General features: G+C 42.4%; 1 protein-coding gene across 1 annotated transcript in view; it reads left to right on the top strand.

Moving 5' to 3' along the window:
• Nucleotides 1-6,377: 6,377 nt before the first annotated feature.
• LOC144932181 (uncharacterized) overlaps nt 6,378-18,243 on the top strand; it is a 42,733-nt gene continuing 30,867 nt past the window's right edge. The window contains exons 1-7 of the mRNA XM_078856132.1: nt 6,378-6,460; nt 6,995-7,081; nt 15,102-15,137; nt 15,307-15,378; nt 16,759-16,812; nt 17,303-17,338; nt 17,517-17,540. Coding sequence (XP_078712258.1) covers nt 6,392-6,460; nt 6,995-7,081; nt 15,102-15,137; nt 15,307-15,378; nt 16,759-16,812; nt 17,303-17,338; nt 17,517-17,540 — 378 coding nt within the window. The 5' untranslated portion in view covers nt 6,378-6,391. The remainder of the gene's footprint in view (nt 6,461-6,994; nt 7,082-15,101; nt 15,138-15,306; nt 15,379-16,758; nt 16,813-17,302; nt 17,339-17,516; nt 17,541-18,243) is intronic.

Genomic DNA, 18,243 nt, shown 5'->3' with positions numbered 1-18,243 from the left:
TGTGTTAAGAGCATATATACAGGGGCCCAAAAGGTAGTCTACCAAGCTATACACATTACATATTACTCTTTACATGTTTACTGCTGTTTGGTCAAAAATGTTCACGCAAAAGTCATGAACATCAACCGCATTCTCCAATGTCGAAACACAAGTTCCTTGTATCAATAGCTGCAGTAAAACCTCTCGAAACCAGACTTAATTGGGGGACAATCTTTCCGATTTGGGGGAAATTTTCCGGCACGTAAAATAAAAGGGGAAAAAATGGTGCGCGTGCATTTTAACTTCACTCGCATTTAACCACAACTCGTAATTTAATGAACGGCTAGTAACCATTCACTACATATTTACGCTTGAATAACAAGAATACACTACCTTACTATTTAAATCGAGTCGCTTACCATCACCACGAAGCAGACGTGGATGGACAAGGTGCAGTGGTAGATGTGGAAGGTGACAGAGTTAATTGTGACAGACGTTTGATTTGAAGCATTTATTTCGTTCATTTTTAAGATAAATGTTTAATGAATGTGTGGAGCGGGGGGGGGGGATAGGGGAGAGAGAAGAACACAAGTTCGCCTAATTCCGTACAACGGATGAGTCCAGCACGTGCCACACGCACATGCCGTCTCCTGTCGCACGCGGCTTGATGAGTGCTCCAGTTTTTTTGTTATTTATATATTTATCATTATTTATTTACTTCAGGTAGCCTCGACTTAACGATGGTGTCGTTTCTGCAACAATGCGGGCACAATTTTGACGCATTCCCCAGACAGTCACATCTGGCACTTTGAGCTCCTGATAAATATGGTGGGGATTTGGATCACACCAATAACATACCAAGAATTACCTTACAAAGTGTCCATAAAATGCCGTAACAAGTTACACTTTATCTTGGTAAACTAGTTCTTGGGCTACTCTGTATTTTAAACCGTTTCGATGGCATTGGAAAGCGTGTTGATGGAGAGGCTAGAGTTGGGCTTGACTGTAAACAAATTCAAAGTACTTCATTACAATGAGTAGTGCTCCGGCCTGCACGACTCCAACCCTGGAGCGACTCCGGTCGCCTGGCTCCAGCTCTCGTCTGGCTCCAGCTTTGGCCTGCATCAAGCTCTGGCCTGACTGCAGCTCTGGCCTAGCTCCAGCCTAGCTCCAGCTCTGGTAGCTTGGTTCCAGCTCTGGCCTGGATCCAGCTTTGGCCTGACAGCAGCTCCGGGTTGGCTCCAGCTACAGCCTGGATCCAGCTCCAGGTTGGTACCAGCTTGGATCCAGCTTTGGCCTGACTCCAGCTCTGGTCTGACTCTAGTTCTGGCAGCTTGGCTCCAGCTCCAGGCTGGCTCCAGAGCTAAAGGAGACCCCCAGCTGTAGCTGCCCCCGCTCCAGCAGCCCCTCTCCTCCAGCGCCAGAACAGCTCTGCGCTACTGCTGCAGTTCCAGACACTTTTACCGGACCCCAGATACGAAGCCACAAAAAACCCAATAAACAGTCGTATGTGTTTTTCTTTCTTGACAGGAAACAGCATCATCATGTTTTTTTTATTACAAAATATAGTCCAATCAGGTGAATGCGTGTTTTAAATTAAAAAGCATATAACATCTGGTTTTAAAATTACAACCAAGATTGTATGGGTGCAATGATTGATATATTGATTACTATTAATTCCTGGTGCTGCAAATACATGCATTGAATCGCATATTTAATAAATGATTATTTTCATGTACAGTATACACATGAAATGCTCCTGTCACTATTCAGCGAACACGCAAAACAGTCGTACAAACAAGACGAGCAAAATGTGTGCCATATCACTGTTCTCTGCGTACGCTGAAATCGCACGATTTTTTTGCCGTGGCATGAAAGCGGTGTTCTGAAACTTCACAGCATTCTCTGTGACGTCGGTGTGCTCCGTTCTGACGTCGCAGTGTTGAGCGTGCCGCGTGTTCTGTGCTCTGTGATGATCGCAGCATGCTCTGATCTCACAGCAATCGCAGCCTCTGCTCTTTGACGTCACAGCTCGCTGTGCTCATTTTACGTCACAACGCGTGCGGTGACGTCACAGGCTTCTCTGCTGCGACACCAAAGCATGCTCTCTTGTACTCTTTGGTTTTTTCGGTAAAGTCACGTAGGTAAAAAATAAAATAAATGAAAACAACTAAATTAAATTATGACGTTTCGGGCACAACACAAGCTTGAGCGGTTGTGCTTTCGCTACGTTGTCCCCAGCTGAAGAAGGACGCTTGTGTTGCGCCCGAAACGTCGTGATTTAATTTAGTTTTCATTTATTTTCTTTTTTACCTACATGACTTTACCGAAAAAACATGCGCTCTTATCTTTGACATCGGCACGCTCTGTTAATTGTGGCATCTGTGGTACCCCAACCAGCCCAGCGTGGTGAAGTACGGTCAAAACACCTCTCGTGACCCACGTGGCATGGGAGAGGCCTTCATCCGACAGTGGATTGACAGAGAGGCTCTGCCACAGCCAGTTACCCATCGGTGCTCGTTTTTTACGATGTAGTCCCTGGAGTATGTACACGATGTCACGTCACCTTGCGACTGACCCCCGCGTTACTCCGCCGTTCCTCTCTTGTCTGGAGTGTGTCCATTCACCTCCGTGGCCATCCAACAAATTGTGGCAATTCAAGTTGAAAGTGCTATGGATTAATATATATTTTTAAATATCGTGTTGAATGTAATTTTCATACAAAGTTGTCACCATCTTGCACGGTCCTGCGACTTGACATTGGTGAATGTAGCGGCCTTTATTTACATAGAGCATATACAAATAGAACAAAAAAAACCTTTATTGATGACTGACCGGGATCAAAATGATGACACGTCAGATGGGAGTGGGTGCGAGTACTTTTTGAAAACTGAACTTGATCAATTAAAATAAACGTAACAATTTGCCCAAAAAATACTGTTTTAATCAGTTTGTAATAACTGCTATGCCATGTATTAGAAATGAACGTTAACAAAGAAAATGGAACAACACTAAAAAGAGTGATAGAAGTATACAGAAACGCGTGCTGGGAATTACGCAGAGACAGAAGAGCACGTGGAGTAGAAAAAATACACGGTGACATTGATTTAAGAAACGTAATTGGGCTTGGGCAAAAAGAGATATGTCGTTAACAGGAACGGTGGCTGCTGGTGGAGAATCAACACCGAGTTGCAGTCACAGGAGGAAACGTACGCGAGAGGAGATGTCGCGATGAAATCAGTTTGCGTGTAGGTGCATTGTTACTAATGTATGTTAAACTTCTTTTGCACCGTACGTAAGCCGATCATCCCAATCGGAGGTGCAGGGGACGGACAACAAAGAAAATACAAAGTAGTTTGAGGCATTCGTCCAGCAGTGGATTGATCATGCTGATGAAGACGATCAAAATAGCTTAACAATAAAAAATAAGTTCCAGCCCTCTTGTGTCTTTGTTGGGTAGCACGTGGTAATCGATGAGCCCTGTTCAGTTTGAATTTTCCCACGTGCCAATCCTGTCCAAGCATTGCGAAAATTGCATTTGGTTTGATTATCGATTCTGAACGGAGCGACATTGGCTAAGTAATGGGTGCAATGACAAATGTAAGTTGGCAAAAAAGTCCGAACCCGATTATCAATATATCGATAATAGTTAAACAATACTCATATGGTGAGCTCGAAGAATCGTTTTTGATGAATGAGTGCAACGTAATCACAGTGGTTTCAGGAAAACCCTGGATTGTCCTCTTTCGGCGACATAAACACATTTTTTTGCTTGTTTGTTGAATGGGAATGTTTCTTGCCACTCCAATTTGCAATTGTTTCATACACAAGGGTGTTAAAAATACAACATGTATTTTAAAACGCAAAACGATACAGTGAATGGTTTACATTCATAATGTGTGTAGTGCGAAAGTTTTACAGTTTGAAGTCGATTTTAAACGTGAACAATCGGCTACATTCGCAGCCTCACGTTTGTGTGCACAAAACATTCCAGTCGTTTTCGCATGCAAATGCAAAATATAACATTGGAGAATAAAGGGAGCCATCCCAGGCTTTTAATTTGCCACATTGGTGGGATACCTGTGCTCTGGTAACACTTGGGCCTCACAGCAAGAAAGTCATCTGCTCGATTCCCAGCTCGGGCAAATAAAGTATTTTTTATTTTTTATTAAACACGTGGCGCTTTTCTGGCACAAATCTGCCAGTCAAAGCTCCATCACACTCAGTACTGTACTCGTCAGCATGAGGATAGAACATTCCAGTACAATGCGAAAAATGTACTATCCACAGCTTAAAATATTTCAAAAACGCATGTTGTAGCTGCTGTGTGGAGTTTGTTCTGGATGGGTCTCCTCTGATAAAAACAAACCGATACAACGGATACAGTATTGGCCAAACATTCCATTGATGAAAAATGATTTGTCACTCAATTGACATTGCATTGAAGAACATCACCTCATGAGTGTCGGTGAGGCTTTTCTGAGGAAACAAGTGAAATAATAAATAATACGTGCTGTTATTTAGTGCTCTGACCTCTGTGAAAATAAAAGTGAAAATTATACGAGCAGCCTTTTACGGAGTAAATATTTAATTCACATTGCATTTTTCTGAGAAACAATTTATTATTCAGTATGTTCAATGTCAAAGGAATGGTATATTATTGTGCGGTACATTTATGTCCTCAAACTTGTGATTTTAAATAAAAACAAATTGCGGTGTTTAAAATTGTCTCCGTTATTGCTATAGTTTTGTGGATTTGGTTTTGTATGAACGTTCACGTGATACTTCAACTGTGCAGTAAGACATACTGTAGTCATTGTTGTGTCATCACCCATTGTCTACCCAACTGCCGGATGAAGGCAGTCCATACCATCCCTCGTGGTCCTGCTAATTAATATCCGTCCTGTGCATCCATCTTCACGGCGGTGGTCTTCTCGGCCGCATTCCGTTCACGTGACATCTTAACGCGTTAAAGACATGCGTATTCTTTACGCTCACTTCAAACTTAATTTGTTTCATAAAAAAATAAACAAAAATACTGAAATAGGTTACACACATACTGTTCACACCTGGGATATTTCTTAAAAGTCAATGAGAGTGACTTTCATTCTGACATTTTCATTATAGACAAACTGGCACCACCAGAGGAATGTGGAATATCTCCCACTGGTTCAGGGCCAGCATTGGAGATAAGTGCAATGCCAAAGATCGTTTGAGCAATTGAGATACAGTAGCTGGTCTTTGGAATGGTTGATGGCCACAGTAATGATAATTATACAGAACAGTATTTCATTCCATAATGTTTAGCTCCATATTATACGGATTATATAGTGCATGGAGTATAGCAGTTTTTTTAAATATTTCATATTAAAAAAGACATGTATATTAATATAAAAAACAGTTGCATTTCATCACACCTGCCATATTCTTCAGAAATGTGTGCAATATATGTTGTTCTATATACACACAGGTATTTTTTTCTAAAAACGTCTCGTAAAGCACCTCTGTGCATTAGCAAGAACAACAAACTCTGACCCAGAAAATCAGCGCTGAATTTAATTGTATCCTGCCACTTACCTACCTCAGTTGTTGAGGTTGTACCACAAATACATCTCATTTCTAATGGGCAAACGTTTTCTCTAATGGATGCCGCGGTGGCGAGATGATAACTACCTCGCCGGGTATACATGAGGTTGTGGGTTCGATCGCGACTCGGATGCCAGTATATTTGGAGTTTGCATGGTCTCCCCGTGATCGCGTGGATTTTTCTACGGGTCCTCCGGTTTTTCCCTTCACATTTTGAATCAACATGTGTTTAGAGTATTTGGATGCTACACATTTCTACACGATGAGCCACTTCGTTGAGCTATCATATGTGATAACCAGGTCGTTTCCGAAAAATAGCTATATAGCTCAGTGGGCCGTACCTGGTAAAATAAAAACAGGGTTTAATTTATTTATAGGTTTTATTTGGCCATGAATGTGTTCACATTTTCCCCACCCGTAAACTTTTAAAGTTTGTTTTCTAATGTCCCCAACAAATCCTTGATAGGATTTGTTCTCTGTCATTTTATTTCACCAGGTGACAACGCAGAAGCGACTAGCATCGTCTCATTCGCAGGAGTGAGCTTGGCACACACGCAGTGATCATACGTGAGCGGTTGCATCATTGAATATACCGTGGCATTAAATGCACCTAAAACCCCAAAGGAGACTGCTCTATAATATGCCACCCAGTTTGACCGCAGCTCATTAACAATCTTCATGATTATACATCCACGCTTGGTGGTCACACAGGGCGGAGCTTCGAGCCCACAAGCCCTGGCCACTGGGCACGGCCAAAATCTCGCGAAGCAATAAGAGCTCACTCTTAGTCGTAACATTGTGTCGGATGCCGCGTAGCCGAATAAATATGGGTTTTTTAAATGTTTTACTATTAGCGCACGTCTTGGTATACTTCTGCTCTGGACAGCCACCTCTGGTGAGTGATTTTTCTATAATGACTTTAATATTTTATTGCGTTTATAGAACTATCATTTATTGCATTCAGATATCGCTTGGTACAAATGTGTTAACATACATTCGAGTACAATTTTATGTTGAACGTATAGCTTAATGAGCTAAGTTTTAGTCTTCATTCGATGTCATTTTCAAATTTGGCTTTATTCATTCATATTTCCCTATCAATACACTTTAGACAATTCTGAGCATTTTACGGTCAATGGTAAAAAAAATAACCTCTACTTTCTTGTAAATGGAAGAATTGTACTTGTTACGCTTAAAATGTTTTATTGAGTGAGAAAAAGAGGCGTGCAAAGGTTCACATTTGCGTTTGCTTATAAAGGTAACTTTATTGTACCGTGTGATTATAACCGAAAAATTAGTTGTAGAAAATGGGCATTTCGACCCCTGCCACACAAGAGGACACTGCCTGGCTTTCACGAGCTCTGCGGGCAGGTGGGGAGAGTGGGTGGAGGGGACTAAACCAATATTTGACTTCTTCTTTGACTTGCAGGCACGGACGCCAAGCCCAGGCCAGGGTCCTGTGGGCACCCGGGGGCCTTCAGGGTCCCCGGGATCTCCTGGCCGTGATGGAAACGATGTAAGTTGTTGCTTTTCGATGAGTTATTCGTGGCTTTACCTCGGTGAATGTCGCCCAAACGTATCGTTAAGCCACAGATATGTGCCTCTTGCTTGGAAATGCTGTGATGGTATGAATGAGTTTTTGTGGAAAGGTTCATTGAAGAGTAGTTGCTGGAGTTCACTCAGCGAGTTCTCCGTGTAATTTTCACTTAAGTTGATATTAAATAGGATATTCATTAAATATGCTTCACTGAAACAGCAACTGGATACTTCTTAAATATATATGTTGAAATATCTCATTCTGTTTATTAAATGTATTTATTGTGCTGTAGCCGAGCCTACATTTTCGGCATAGAGTGACATTTGTACGTCACGAGTCCATGAAATATAGTAGTGATGTATATATATTTTTGCTACACAATCTGACTCTTAAGTGTACATCTGTGACTGAGTTTGTAGACCAATCCGTTAAGTTAATAATGCTGTTTCATTTACGATTGCAGAGAAATACGGAGTGTTAATAAAGGTATCATCACGATGATAATTAGATAGAAGTTTAAGCCAAGTCCATAAAACCACACACACAGTGGAATTAATATTTTAGTCGTACAAGTCTCATCCCATTAATCCTCAGCGTGTCGGCCATGCCGACACATCTCGTATTGAGATTTTAGAGAGCCAAAAGTGCTATTAGATAACATTATTATTATGTCCAGGTGAAGATCATTTAAACTTTTCTATTTGAAAACTTATGCATGCAAGGAAAATGTTGCCAAAGATTCCAAAATAGTTCCAATGTTGTGCAATTATACACATTGAATCATAGTTCTTCACATCTATATTACAGCTTTACAAAAAACAAAGACGTTTGAAGTATGCATGTTCTCCCCGTGGTCGCAGTTTTTCCCTCCATATTTAGAAACATGCGTTTAAAGTACATGGCTGCTATAAATTTGCACACGATAAGCCACTTCGTTGAGCTATCATATGTGGCCAGGTCTCTTCTGAAAAAGAACTATGTAGCTCAGTGGGCCTTACCTGGTGAAATAAAAAAATAGTTGAAAATAGTTTTGCCTTACATGATGAACACTATCCAACGCAATTATATTACGATAGCTGGAATTAATTTTGAAAGAAGGCAAGGGAAATGACAATTTTGGCCCCAGTTTGGCCCAACAGCCTTGGGTGTTTCCATCGAAGCATGAGTAGCCTAAAAACGTGTTGAACAAATCAACGTCCGTTAGCCACACAGGTCGTGAAGGTACGATTTTTCTACTTAGAAATTTGGATTCTTAAAATGTATTTATAATAGAATTAGTTTTATGCTGAGTGGCTGCTGCTGCTGTGTCCTGTGCAGCGCTTTGATATCCCTGATGAAAAGCCGCTATATAAATGGAACTATTAGTACTGGACTTGCGTGCTCGTGCTTACAGGTCACGAGTGGAGTGATACCGAGCACAATACGAGAGCACAAATTCATAGCCACCAAGAGAAGTGATGACACAAACTTAGAATGGATTTAATTTGTCTGCATTCCACTTCCTGTGGCTGGCCATACTGCCAGTTCCCTGCCCCTGTTGATTCCATGCAGAATCTCTTTTTTCCTTTACCTGTGGCTCATAATAAAGATGTTTTTGGGTTAGATCGCATAAGTATAAACGTGTCGTTAACCGGCCACCACCCGACACAGCCAACCAGTAAGGTTTATCACGTAAACAAAACGTGCCAATTAGTTACATTTACAATTTGAGCACTGTGACATTTCGCTGGTAATTACATTTAGCATCATCGGGCGATTTTGCCGCAATTGTGGCTGGCCGTGTCTTTGTTCGCACATTAGCCAAGTCTTTGTATTATGGTGCAGCATCTTCATTTTAAACCTTTAGCATACTGTGGTCCATTTTCTTTCTGCGGCGTTCAAAAAATCCTGGAAAAAATCTCATTCAAATTATCATTGCTGTGCATGGTCCCCTCATTTGTACAGCATCTTGAGATGCAGCCACATTTAGATCCTTTGTAAGTCCAAATTATTCTGCAATGTACAGGGTGTTTCAAAAGAATGGACCCAATTTCAAAGCAGTATATTTCACGATGGCAACATGTTATAATTACACAAAAAGTTACAAACGTTTAATGAGTTATCAAATTTTACTAACCATTTTATAAATGCTCTATGTGCCCTCCACCTGCTGTACGGACAACATCGAGACGATAGTTGAATTCGTCCCAAACGCCTCTCAAAGTGTCTTCTTTCACTGCCGTGATTCTGTTTTGAGGTCATCCAGATTAGTCGCTAATGGTGGCACAAAAACACGGTCTTTGACGTATCCCCACAAGAAAAAGTCGCAGGGTGTGGTGATGTCTGGGGATCTTGGGGGCCAAGAGTGTAGCGCCAAGTCTTGGGGTCCGTGCGACCTATCCAACGTTGAGGCAGCGTGTCACTTAGAAAACGTCGAACCTGCAGGTGCCAATGTGGCGGTGCTCCATCTTGCTGAAAAATTAAGTCGTCGGAATCTTCATCAAGTTGTGGAAAGAGCCATTTCTGCAGCATTTCGAGATACGCTTGCCCCGTAATTATGTTTCCCTCGAAAAAGAAAGGGCCATAAACCTTTTTTTGAGAAACAGCACAAAACGGGTTTACTTTCAGGGAATTACGCTCATGCTCTACAGTTTCGTGTGGATTCTCTAATCCCCATATGCGCACATTGTGACGGTTAACTTTACCGCTTAGATGAAACGTTTCTTCATTAATAAAAATCAAACGCGGTAAAAAGCTGTCATCCTTCATGTTCTGTAATATCGCATCACAAAATTATCCACGCTTTCCTTCCTCACCTGCACGAAGAGCCTGTACCATTTGCAACCGGTATGGCCTCATGATTAAACGTCGCCTTAACACACGCCAGACAGTCTTATGAGGGATCGCAAAGGACTTGCGAGGACTACGCAGAAAACTCTCTTGAATTCTTCTCACGATTTCCTCTGAGGTGCCTGGTCGCCCTGTGCTCTTCCCCTTACATAAGCAGCCTGTTTCCTCAAATTGTCGGTACCAACGACGAATGCTCTATGAACTGCAGAACGCAAAACGCCTTGTGTTGCAGGGTCGCCATCTTGCGAATGACTGAGGCTAGGGGCTGTTTGTGCGCTGGGAGAGGCATCTAGCGGTAATCATTTGAAACTCTATGCCCCGCCTTTTCAAGTGGTAAGAGTTTCATTCATGGGCGGTTCGTGGTTGCAGAGATATAGCGATTTCAAATTGGATCCATAATTTTGAAACACCCTGTATAATTGAACTGAAGTGTTTGTACTGTGTCAAAAGCTTTCCGTGCAATGAAATGGATTTAGTGGTCCGTGGGAATGTGCACTTCATCGTGAACCCTAAAGCCAGAGCAGTCTCGCATGAAAAAATACAAATAAAGGCAGAGCTCAGCTCACCTTGTCTCTGAAAAGGGGAGCGAGGCCATGCGCTTTGAAGAAAGGCCATTTTCCTGAAATGTTCGGTATTATATATTTATTTATTATATTGACGAACGTTTGGAGGCTTTTCTTGTTAATTGTGCCTGTGCACCACTGTCAACGCAGCATCGCCTAATAATTAGTTGAATACGTGTATTTATTATTGCCACTGAATACGGGAAAGAGTTATGGTGCTGGCTTTTTGCAAGTGAAAACTGCTTTCTGCCTTTTCGAGTGGGGCATGGATGGACCACAGGGTGGCCGAGTAGGATAAGTATGAGCAAAAAGTAGTTAATTAGCAAATAACCTGCCGTTAAATGGACAGATGCACTATGCTGTTTTCCAAAAAAACACGAATGAGAACAAAAGTAACACTTGACAAACTTGTCAGTGAAATGAAATATATAGACTTGCAGTTGTAATACATTTTAATTCAAGATTAAATAATAATAATTGACAGCCTTTGGCAATGCCCTTTTTTGCAGCCAGAAATATTTTTGTAAACGTAAAAATCCTGCAGTGTGGGCATGTGCAAATGAGGAATGATGATGGTGGTTGAGTTTTTGTTATGTTAATTGCACAGATTCTACCATAGCCTAACTGGAACCCAAGGCCTTGTTTTCATGACCAGTGTTAAGCCGACATATCCCATGATACGAAATCCCTGTATTTTCAACATCTCTAAACCTGCGCCTGTGCTAACATATGCAGACTGCGCTGAAACCCGCACATCCATTATTATTGTTTTTTATATTGAACCAATATGAACGATCACATCAGAGGGCACATACAAATACGAATAAGAGTAGGTTAAATAAGGTGTGCCAGGTTCATTTTCTAACCCAGGCAAAATATGGGGAGCGAGGGAGAGAAGGGGGTGGGGGTGGAGGAATAAGGTGGACACTCAGCCATTCTTTAAAAGTGAGTTGGATCACTTTGCAGATTGTTAACATATTCGTCAGGTAAAAGTACACAACGCACAATGCTACTAAATGTCCCAGTTTCACCGTGGCAGTATCGATAAAAAGTCTGTAATTTTCACGAAGCTCCTGTGAAAATATGGATTTTGTCCCAGTTTTAGACTGTATGGCTTCATGATACGTTTAAACAAGATGGAAACGTGCTCTGTGTGTCCAAAGAGCTTTCAGATTATACATGTTCCTGAATAAAAGCATTGCGGTCATCTTGTCTTAAGGCACCATCTCCATATAGAAAAAAGGCAAAGTTGTGATTATGTGTCTGTTCAAGCTTGAAATTTGCCATGTGGGTACTTTCCAGACTGTACACCATGCAAAAATTATTCAAATACACTTTTGTGTTTTTTTTTGGGGGGGCGGGGGGGGAGCCTCAATAATGCATATATTTTTTGCACGGCAAGTGAGCTGTGACGTCAAATCTGTCACGTGACCCGCGCATGTGGCAGCGTAACGCATTGTAGTGTAGCGGGTAGCGCGCTGCGCTACGAACCCGGCGACCCGAGTTCGATTCCCGCTCACGGCCACCACTGGTGACGATTATTTTAACCTGAGCTTCCCCTAGGTCGACTCAGCCTCAAACGAGTAACTGCTGTGGTGTGTGAACATCGCCACTGGGGAGACAAAGGCGGGCCGGGCGTGGTGAATCCAAGTCCCGGGCAAAGCCGGGTAGTTAAAGCTAGTCTATTATAAATTGAGCAAATGCGACCAACGGGCAGCAGTGAGACAAAGAGACAACTCTAGACCGGTTTTGACCTTTAGGAACTGTGGTTGTTTGTAAAATTATTTAGGCTGACAGTTGTTTGTTCACACAGTTCACGGTTGTCGTATGTTGTTGCAAACCTTTGCTTTTCCCATCCTGCACTGTTTCTCTTGTGATGGGTTTTCTCATCGTTTATAGATTTGAATTCATGCACGACTCACGATATGAGCAAAGGGACAGTTCATAGCTGGGTTAGTAGGCCCGGTTGGCTGCAGGTCAAGCGGGGCCTGTGGGCAAGTGGGCAGGGTCAGTGGCAAAAAGAGCAAAGGGGAGGCCACTTCATCGTGTAGGGGTGGAGCTAGTTGTCGAGTGGGCGTGGTCATGTAAAAGTGGGCGGGGCTGATGGGGGTGGGGAGCTACCAGCTCCACCCCCAAAAAAGTGGTAGCCTTACAATACACCTTTATTAAAGTAATATACTTTAAAACACTTTGTGAAACTGTACTCTGTAATCACAACCCAACAGACCTTCCTTTAATCTTCCTGCCCAGTGGAAGTCCACCCTTCCTATGTCAAAGTCACTGAGCAGCAGAGGAAGGTGAAATAGATAGGGAAGGGCAGTGTGAGTAGAACGTGAAGGGATGAAGCCACATATATGTATGTTGAACTTCTTTTGCACCGTACACTTCCAACTACCTCTTTTCCACTGGGACATCGGCGTCGGTGCTGAGCTAGAGACCATCGCGGGTCAGGGAGGTCAGGAGCTGCAGGTCGTTTTTCCACAGCAGAAGTCAAGCCGTGCCGCTGATGTCGCACGCAATGTGCGACGTTGAGTCTCTCGCAGAAGACAAGGAGAAACCGTTTGAGTTGACTCACACACAGATATACACATTCCCAGATCATAATCAGAATATTTATTATAAGAATAGGGTTTCCCCTTTTTTCTGGCTACAAAACAGGTGTTAAGATGTTAAAACATAAAACTTAAACCTTTTGCAAGGAATCATGTCTGCATTAAGGGGCCGTCCATAAACGACGTCACGCGATTTTGGCCGATTTTTGACTCCCCCTTCTCCCCTCGTCACACGGCGTCACAAAAAGTCAGACCCCCCCCCCTCAAATATGACGTCACAAAGCTCTGCCCCCCCCCCCTCAAACCATATTTCCATTTTGAAAATAAAACATGCTTCAAATCACTTTAAACTATTGTCATTGTCGTGCGTATTTAATGTGACGTTGCACTCTGATGTTGTAGGAGAAAACACGTATTTAATAGGAGGCGTTATAAATCTGAAATTTTGCATAAAATTTACTTGAAAATATTCAACGTCTAACTAAAACTGCAGATGTTCATAATATTATATTGAAATTCTCTTATAATTATAACATTTTAAAAGTAATTATAACTATAAAAAAAATACTTGTAGTAGAACGAAGCAAAATGGAGAGTACAATTATAACAGTCACATGTTCATTGCACAGAATGAAAAGCCCTGGTAGAATCATTAAAATGTAAATGTTTAATAACAATAATTCAACAAATTACAACATTTATGCTTCTCCATTTTCCCATGGAGAAGCAAAATGCTCCTTCATGGAATAAATAAAAGGTTACCTTAGTAAATTTAAGTAATCAAATAGTTAATAATGAAAATGTATCAAAATTAGTGTTGCTATAACAATTATATTTAATTAAGTAGAACGTGTTGTTTCTATTTATTTAAAGTTGCGCATTTTGATGTGACGTCACATTTCTCAAACCCCCCTCCCCCCCAAGGTGCGTGACGTCATTTATGGGCGGCCCCTAACCACATATATTTGTGGTGAAGATACAAACAAAAAACATGCTCTGACAGTATGTGCATTGTCTTTGAAACTGATTGGTCCACACCAGAGACCGCTTTCTTTAAAGCCTAGTCTCAAACAGTGTTAGACCAGAGGACGCCAAAAGGCGACCACCTATTCTCATATTTTGATACTGGCAAAGGAGGTCCCATGATGAAGAATATTTATTATTTCATATGTATACACACACACTCACAAAGTGATATATATACACACACACAGACAGGACGCCATATTGTTCATACTCCTTATTAGTCCTGTCCCTGGTCCTACTTGGCCCCGAGCCAGATCCAGATGTCTTGTGAAGCCATTGCATCACGGTGTGGTATCTAAGTGCCATCACATTGGTTTAAAAAAATAAAATCACACCTGGCCTTTGGCATAATACGGTGACGTCATGTTCACGCACGCGCGTGATGACGTCACTGTGATTACGTCTCCGTATTCACAGCCCGTGACAGCGGTGAGAGAGGCAGCGGCAGTGGCGCGTCTCGTGAGCACGTGCTGCCTTAGACCGGTCTCGTGAATTCCAGCACTCGCAATAATCCTGGGATGGTTTGGTGAGCTATCTGTCAGGGGTAGCCGCCTGAATGTTGTTACTCAGCAATGAAAGCTGGCTTAGTCGAAGCAGGTGGGTGATTTTTGTTTTTATTTTATTTTACTTTCTACGTGACTTTACCGAAAAAACCTAAGAAGATGATTCCTTGCAGTCACGAAAGCTTCAAATCTAGAATTAGGGTTATATATTGTTTTAAAATTAAGTTTCCTTTTTTACAATTTACAGGATTTAGCTGTTGAAGTTTGTCTTGAGAAGATTTACCCTTACTACCCTGATGTCTTGCCACTGGTCCTATGGATTACAACGGTGCAATGCACCTATTATGTATACAAATTCATGGTTATCTCAAGTTACGGAGCAAAAGATCATGAAATCACGAATGTCCTTGTAGTAAGGCTTTCACTTGTTTTTAATGTCTTTATTGTAGACTCTGTGTACTGTGTGTACATTAACATCATCAAGCGGTTACCAATGTGTCATTAATGATTACATCTGTTTCTTTAGGGTCTGAGAGGACTTCCTGGGGCACCTGGACAAACTGTAAGACCGATCCCGGTTTCATTTTCAGCACCCAGCCTCCCGTAGACACCTTTTTTATCACGACGTGCCATAATCGTGCCTCGATATACACACACCACATTGCGTTGCGTCCTGATGGTGATGGCGAGGCAATGCGCGTTCTGTTTGTTTGTGTTTGTCGCGGCACCAGGGAGAGAAAGGAAACCCTGGCCCATCGGGAGTCGTGGGAAAACCTGGCCCCCCCGGCATTCCCGGTAGCGACGTGAGTGCTGCCGCTGCTGCTGCTCCTCCTCCCGACATGCAACACAACTTGGGATTGTGTAAAACATTTTTCAGATGGTGTTTTTGTTGTTGTGACCCGACTTGCACCACCACCAAAAGTGTCCTCTCAGCTCATCCTCCGCGGCGTTGTGAGAAGAGGAATTCACTCGGGAATCTCGCCGAGAGAGCGAGAACAGTGCAATGCGCGTCGCGTGTCAGAGCATAACTCCGGAGGAGTTGCCTTGTTATCCTTTACACATCTTCTTGGTTCTTTCGGTAAAGTCACGTAGAAGGGAAGTAATAAAATAATAAAAATAAAACATAATAAAATAATTTTCACGACGTTTCGGCCACAACGTCGTGAGAATGATTTTATTATGTTTTATTTTTATTATTTTATTACTTCCCTTCTACGTGACTTTACCGAAAGAACCAAGAAGATGAATCCCTGCAGTCACGAAAGCTTTAAATCGAAATGTATCCTTTACACAGTAGGGGGTGCACTATACACACGCATTCTACGATAAGATTGCCACGGGCCCACTAACCCAGCTAGCTGATATTTGTCTAAATTGAAATTCAGCCAAAGCGCCGAATCAAATTGGGCACGGTGGGTCGGTCTCTTTTTGTGCAGTCAATGATGACCAAGCTGAGACTCTGAACTTGAGCAGTGGCAGCTCAGAGGATTTATCTACAGAGAACTTTCATGACGTCAACATTGTCTGTCACGGGAGCTCGATACTCACAGCTAAAATGTTCCCATGCTCAAGTCTTTGTTTAGAGTCTGCTCAGCCAATTCAACGATATCAAGTTGATAAAAACGAGTGCCGCTTTGTGGGAAATCAATCACCATCTCATGGAGAGACTTACCCCGCTTCTCGGAATGTGGAGATTCCTCCACTCGGCTCAGGGCTGCTGGCGCAGAGGAGCGCTGCCCCGTTGTTCGCTTACATCGCTTTTCTTTAATTCCTCATTGTGTACAACACTTGCCACGTGAACTGTGATTCATATTCTTGGTTCTTTCGGTAAAGTCACGTAGAAGGGAAATAATAAAAATAATATAAATATATATTATTTTAAAGTCACGTAGAAGGGAAATAATAAAAAAATAATAAGAACCAAGAATATGAATCCCTGCAGTCACGAAAGCTTTAAATTAAAAGTTAACCGTGATGTTGAACAGTCATTTAACTGCGAATGAATGAACGAACGAAGCTTGATAAAATAATTGTAGGCACGCTGAAACGTTGATGTTCATTTCAGGTTGCATTGTTCTCGTTGTACCGTATTCGTGCTAATTTGCAAGTCCGAGCCTTTGTTTTGAAACGGTAGAGTACGATGTACGTTTATTCACGTAGATTTTTTTTTCCCGTGTTTATAGGGAATTGTAGGTCCTTCTGGTGACATTGGACCTTCAGGGAACCTGGGACAAAAGGTACTGTAATCCTGATGTAGAAAATCTCATTCTTGAAATATGTCATTTTGTGTGTGTGTGTCTGTATAGGGCACGGTCCAAAACACTTTCGACTGCATCACTTCCACACTGCCACTGAATGCAAGCGCACACAGCGCCAAACCCCACCTCCTTGTACCTCGGTCAGCACACAGCGGGCCCAGACAACAAGCCACTTGCCCCTCCACCTGGTGCTTACACTTTCAAGTAGGCTTTAGAAGTGTAACGGTGCATCGATTAATCAGTTACAATCAAACGGAGTTACGTTGACGCTGATGGAAGATGAAAAATCTGTCGAAATGAGACGGAAAAAAACCCACATCAATTCACAGAGGAGCAGTTCAGATGTCACTCTCCGCTGTCGTTCGCCACGGCCACTGCACCACCACTCCACCCTAACACATGAATGGCTGTGCTTTAGAGGCAGTCTTTGAATGTTTGGTCTCTGATTATTGACTTATTTTACCTGCAGGGAAACCAAGGACCGCCGGGTCCCCCTGGGCCATCGGTGAGTAGAGTAAATTATACATTCTGGATTTTCAGCCGCACGGACACTTGTGCTTATGTAATTACGTAAATAATTATACATGTCATTACATATGCAGTGTAATGCGCATATACATTTGTGCGTTGTCATGAAGGCACGGGTCCTTATTGACTCTTGTGATTTTGTTGTTTTAATCCAGGGACAACTACTGGGCGGTCCCGCGGTATGTACCATCGTCGTCTTCTCTCCGTGACGTTGTCGTATTGTTTGGTTTAATGAAGTGTACAAACTCGGATGCATTCGCTGGTTGAGTCAAACAATGGAGGTTCATCTCAAAACGTAAAATTGGTTCAGCAGTCTCTTGTTTAAAATAAACGCTGATCAACATACTAAGCCATTGAATTAATAATAGTTTAGTCATTTGTCAATCCGTGGGCATTACCATGTTGAGTCAGTCATGGAGGTTGTTTGACCACGTGGCCCAGTGTGGGTTGGTGAAGGGAGGGCCCAGAACCGGTTCAGATATCACTCACCACTGATATCAGCCAAGGCCAGTTGGACTGAGGTCACTGGGTTCATAGGGCAGTGCATTAACCTATCTGCCACCTCTCCCCAATAAGACATTGAATACCTTTGTCAAAATTAAACTGCACATGCTTGTAAAGTGAAAGGGCTCTAGAGGTACAGTGGCAACCAGGTCATTTCCACAGCTGCATACAGGTTTTAGCCTTATTCGAGATCATCAGCACAGCATACTGTCATGTTTTGTTTCATCTCCACAGTGCATCTAATTGGCTGCATTATATAAGCCAGCTTGCACTCGTTTTGTTGTGGTCTCTGTAATTACACAGGAATCCAGTACACCCAGCGAATGCAGGGCTGATGTAATGGTGATATAATTCTCCCACCTATACAACCCGTTCTGC

This window comes from Lampetra fluviatilis, chromosome 5 (assembly GCF_964198595.1).
Source record: "Lampetra fluviatilis chromosome 5, kcLamFluv1.1, whole genome shotgun sequence".
Classification (NCBI taxonomy): Eukaryota; Metazoa; Chordata; class Hyperoartia; order Petromyzontiformes; family Petromyzontidae; genus Lampetra; species Lampetra fluviatilis.
This window is presented reverse-complemented; position numbering and strand designations above follow the sequence as displayed.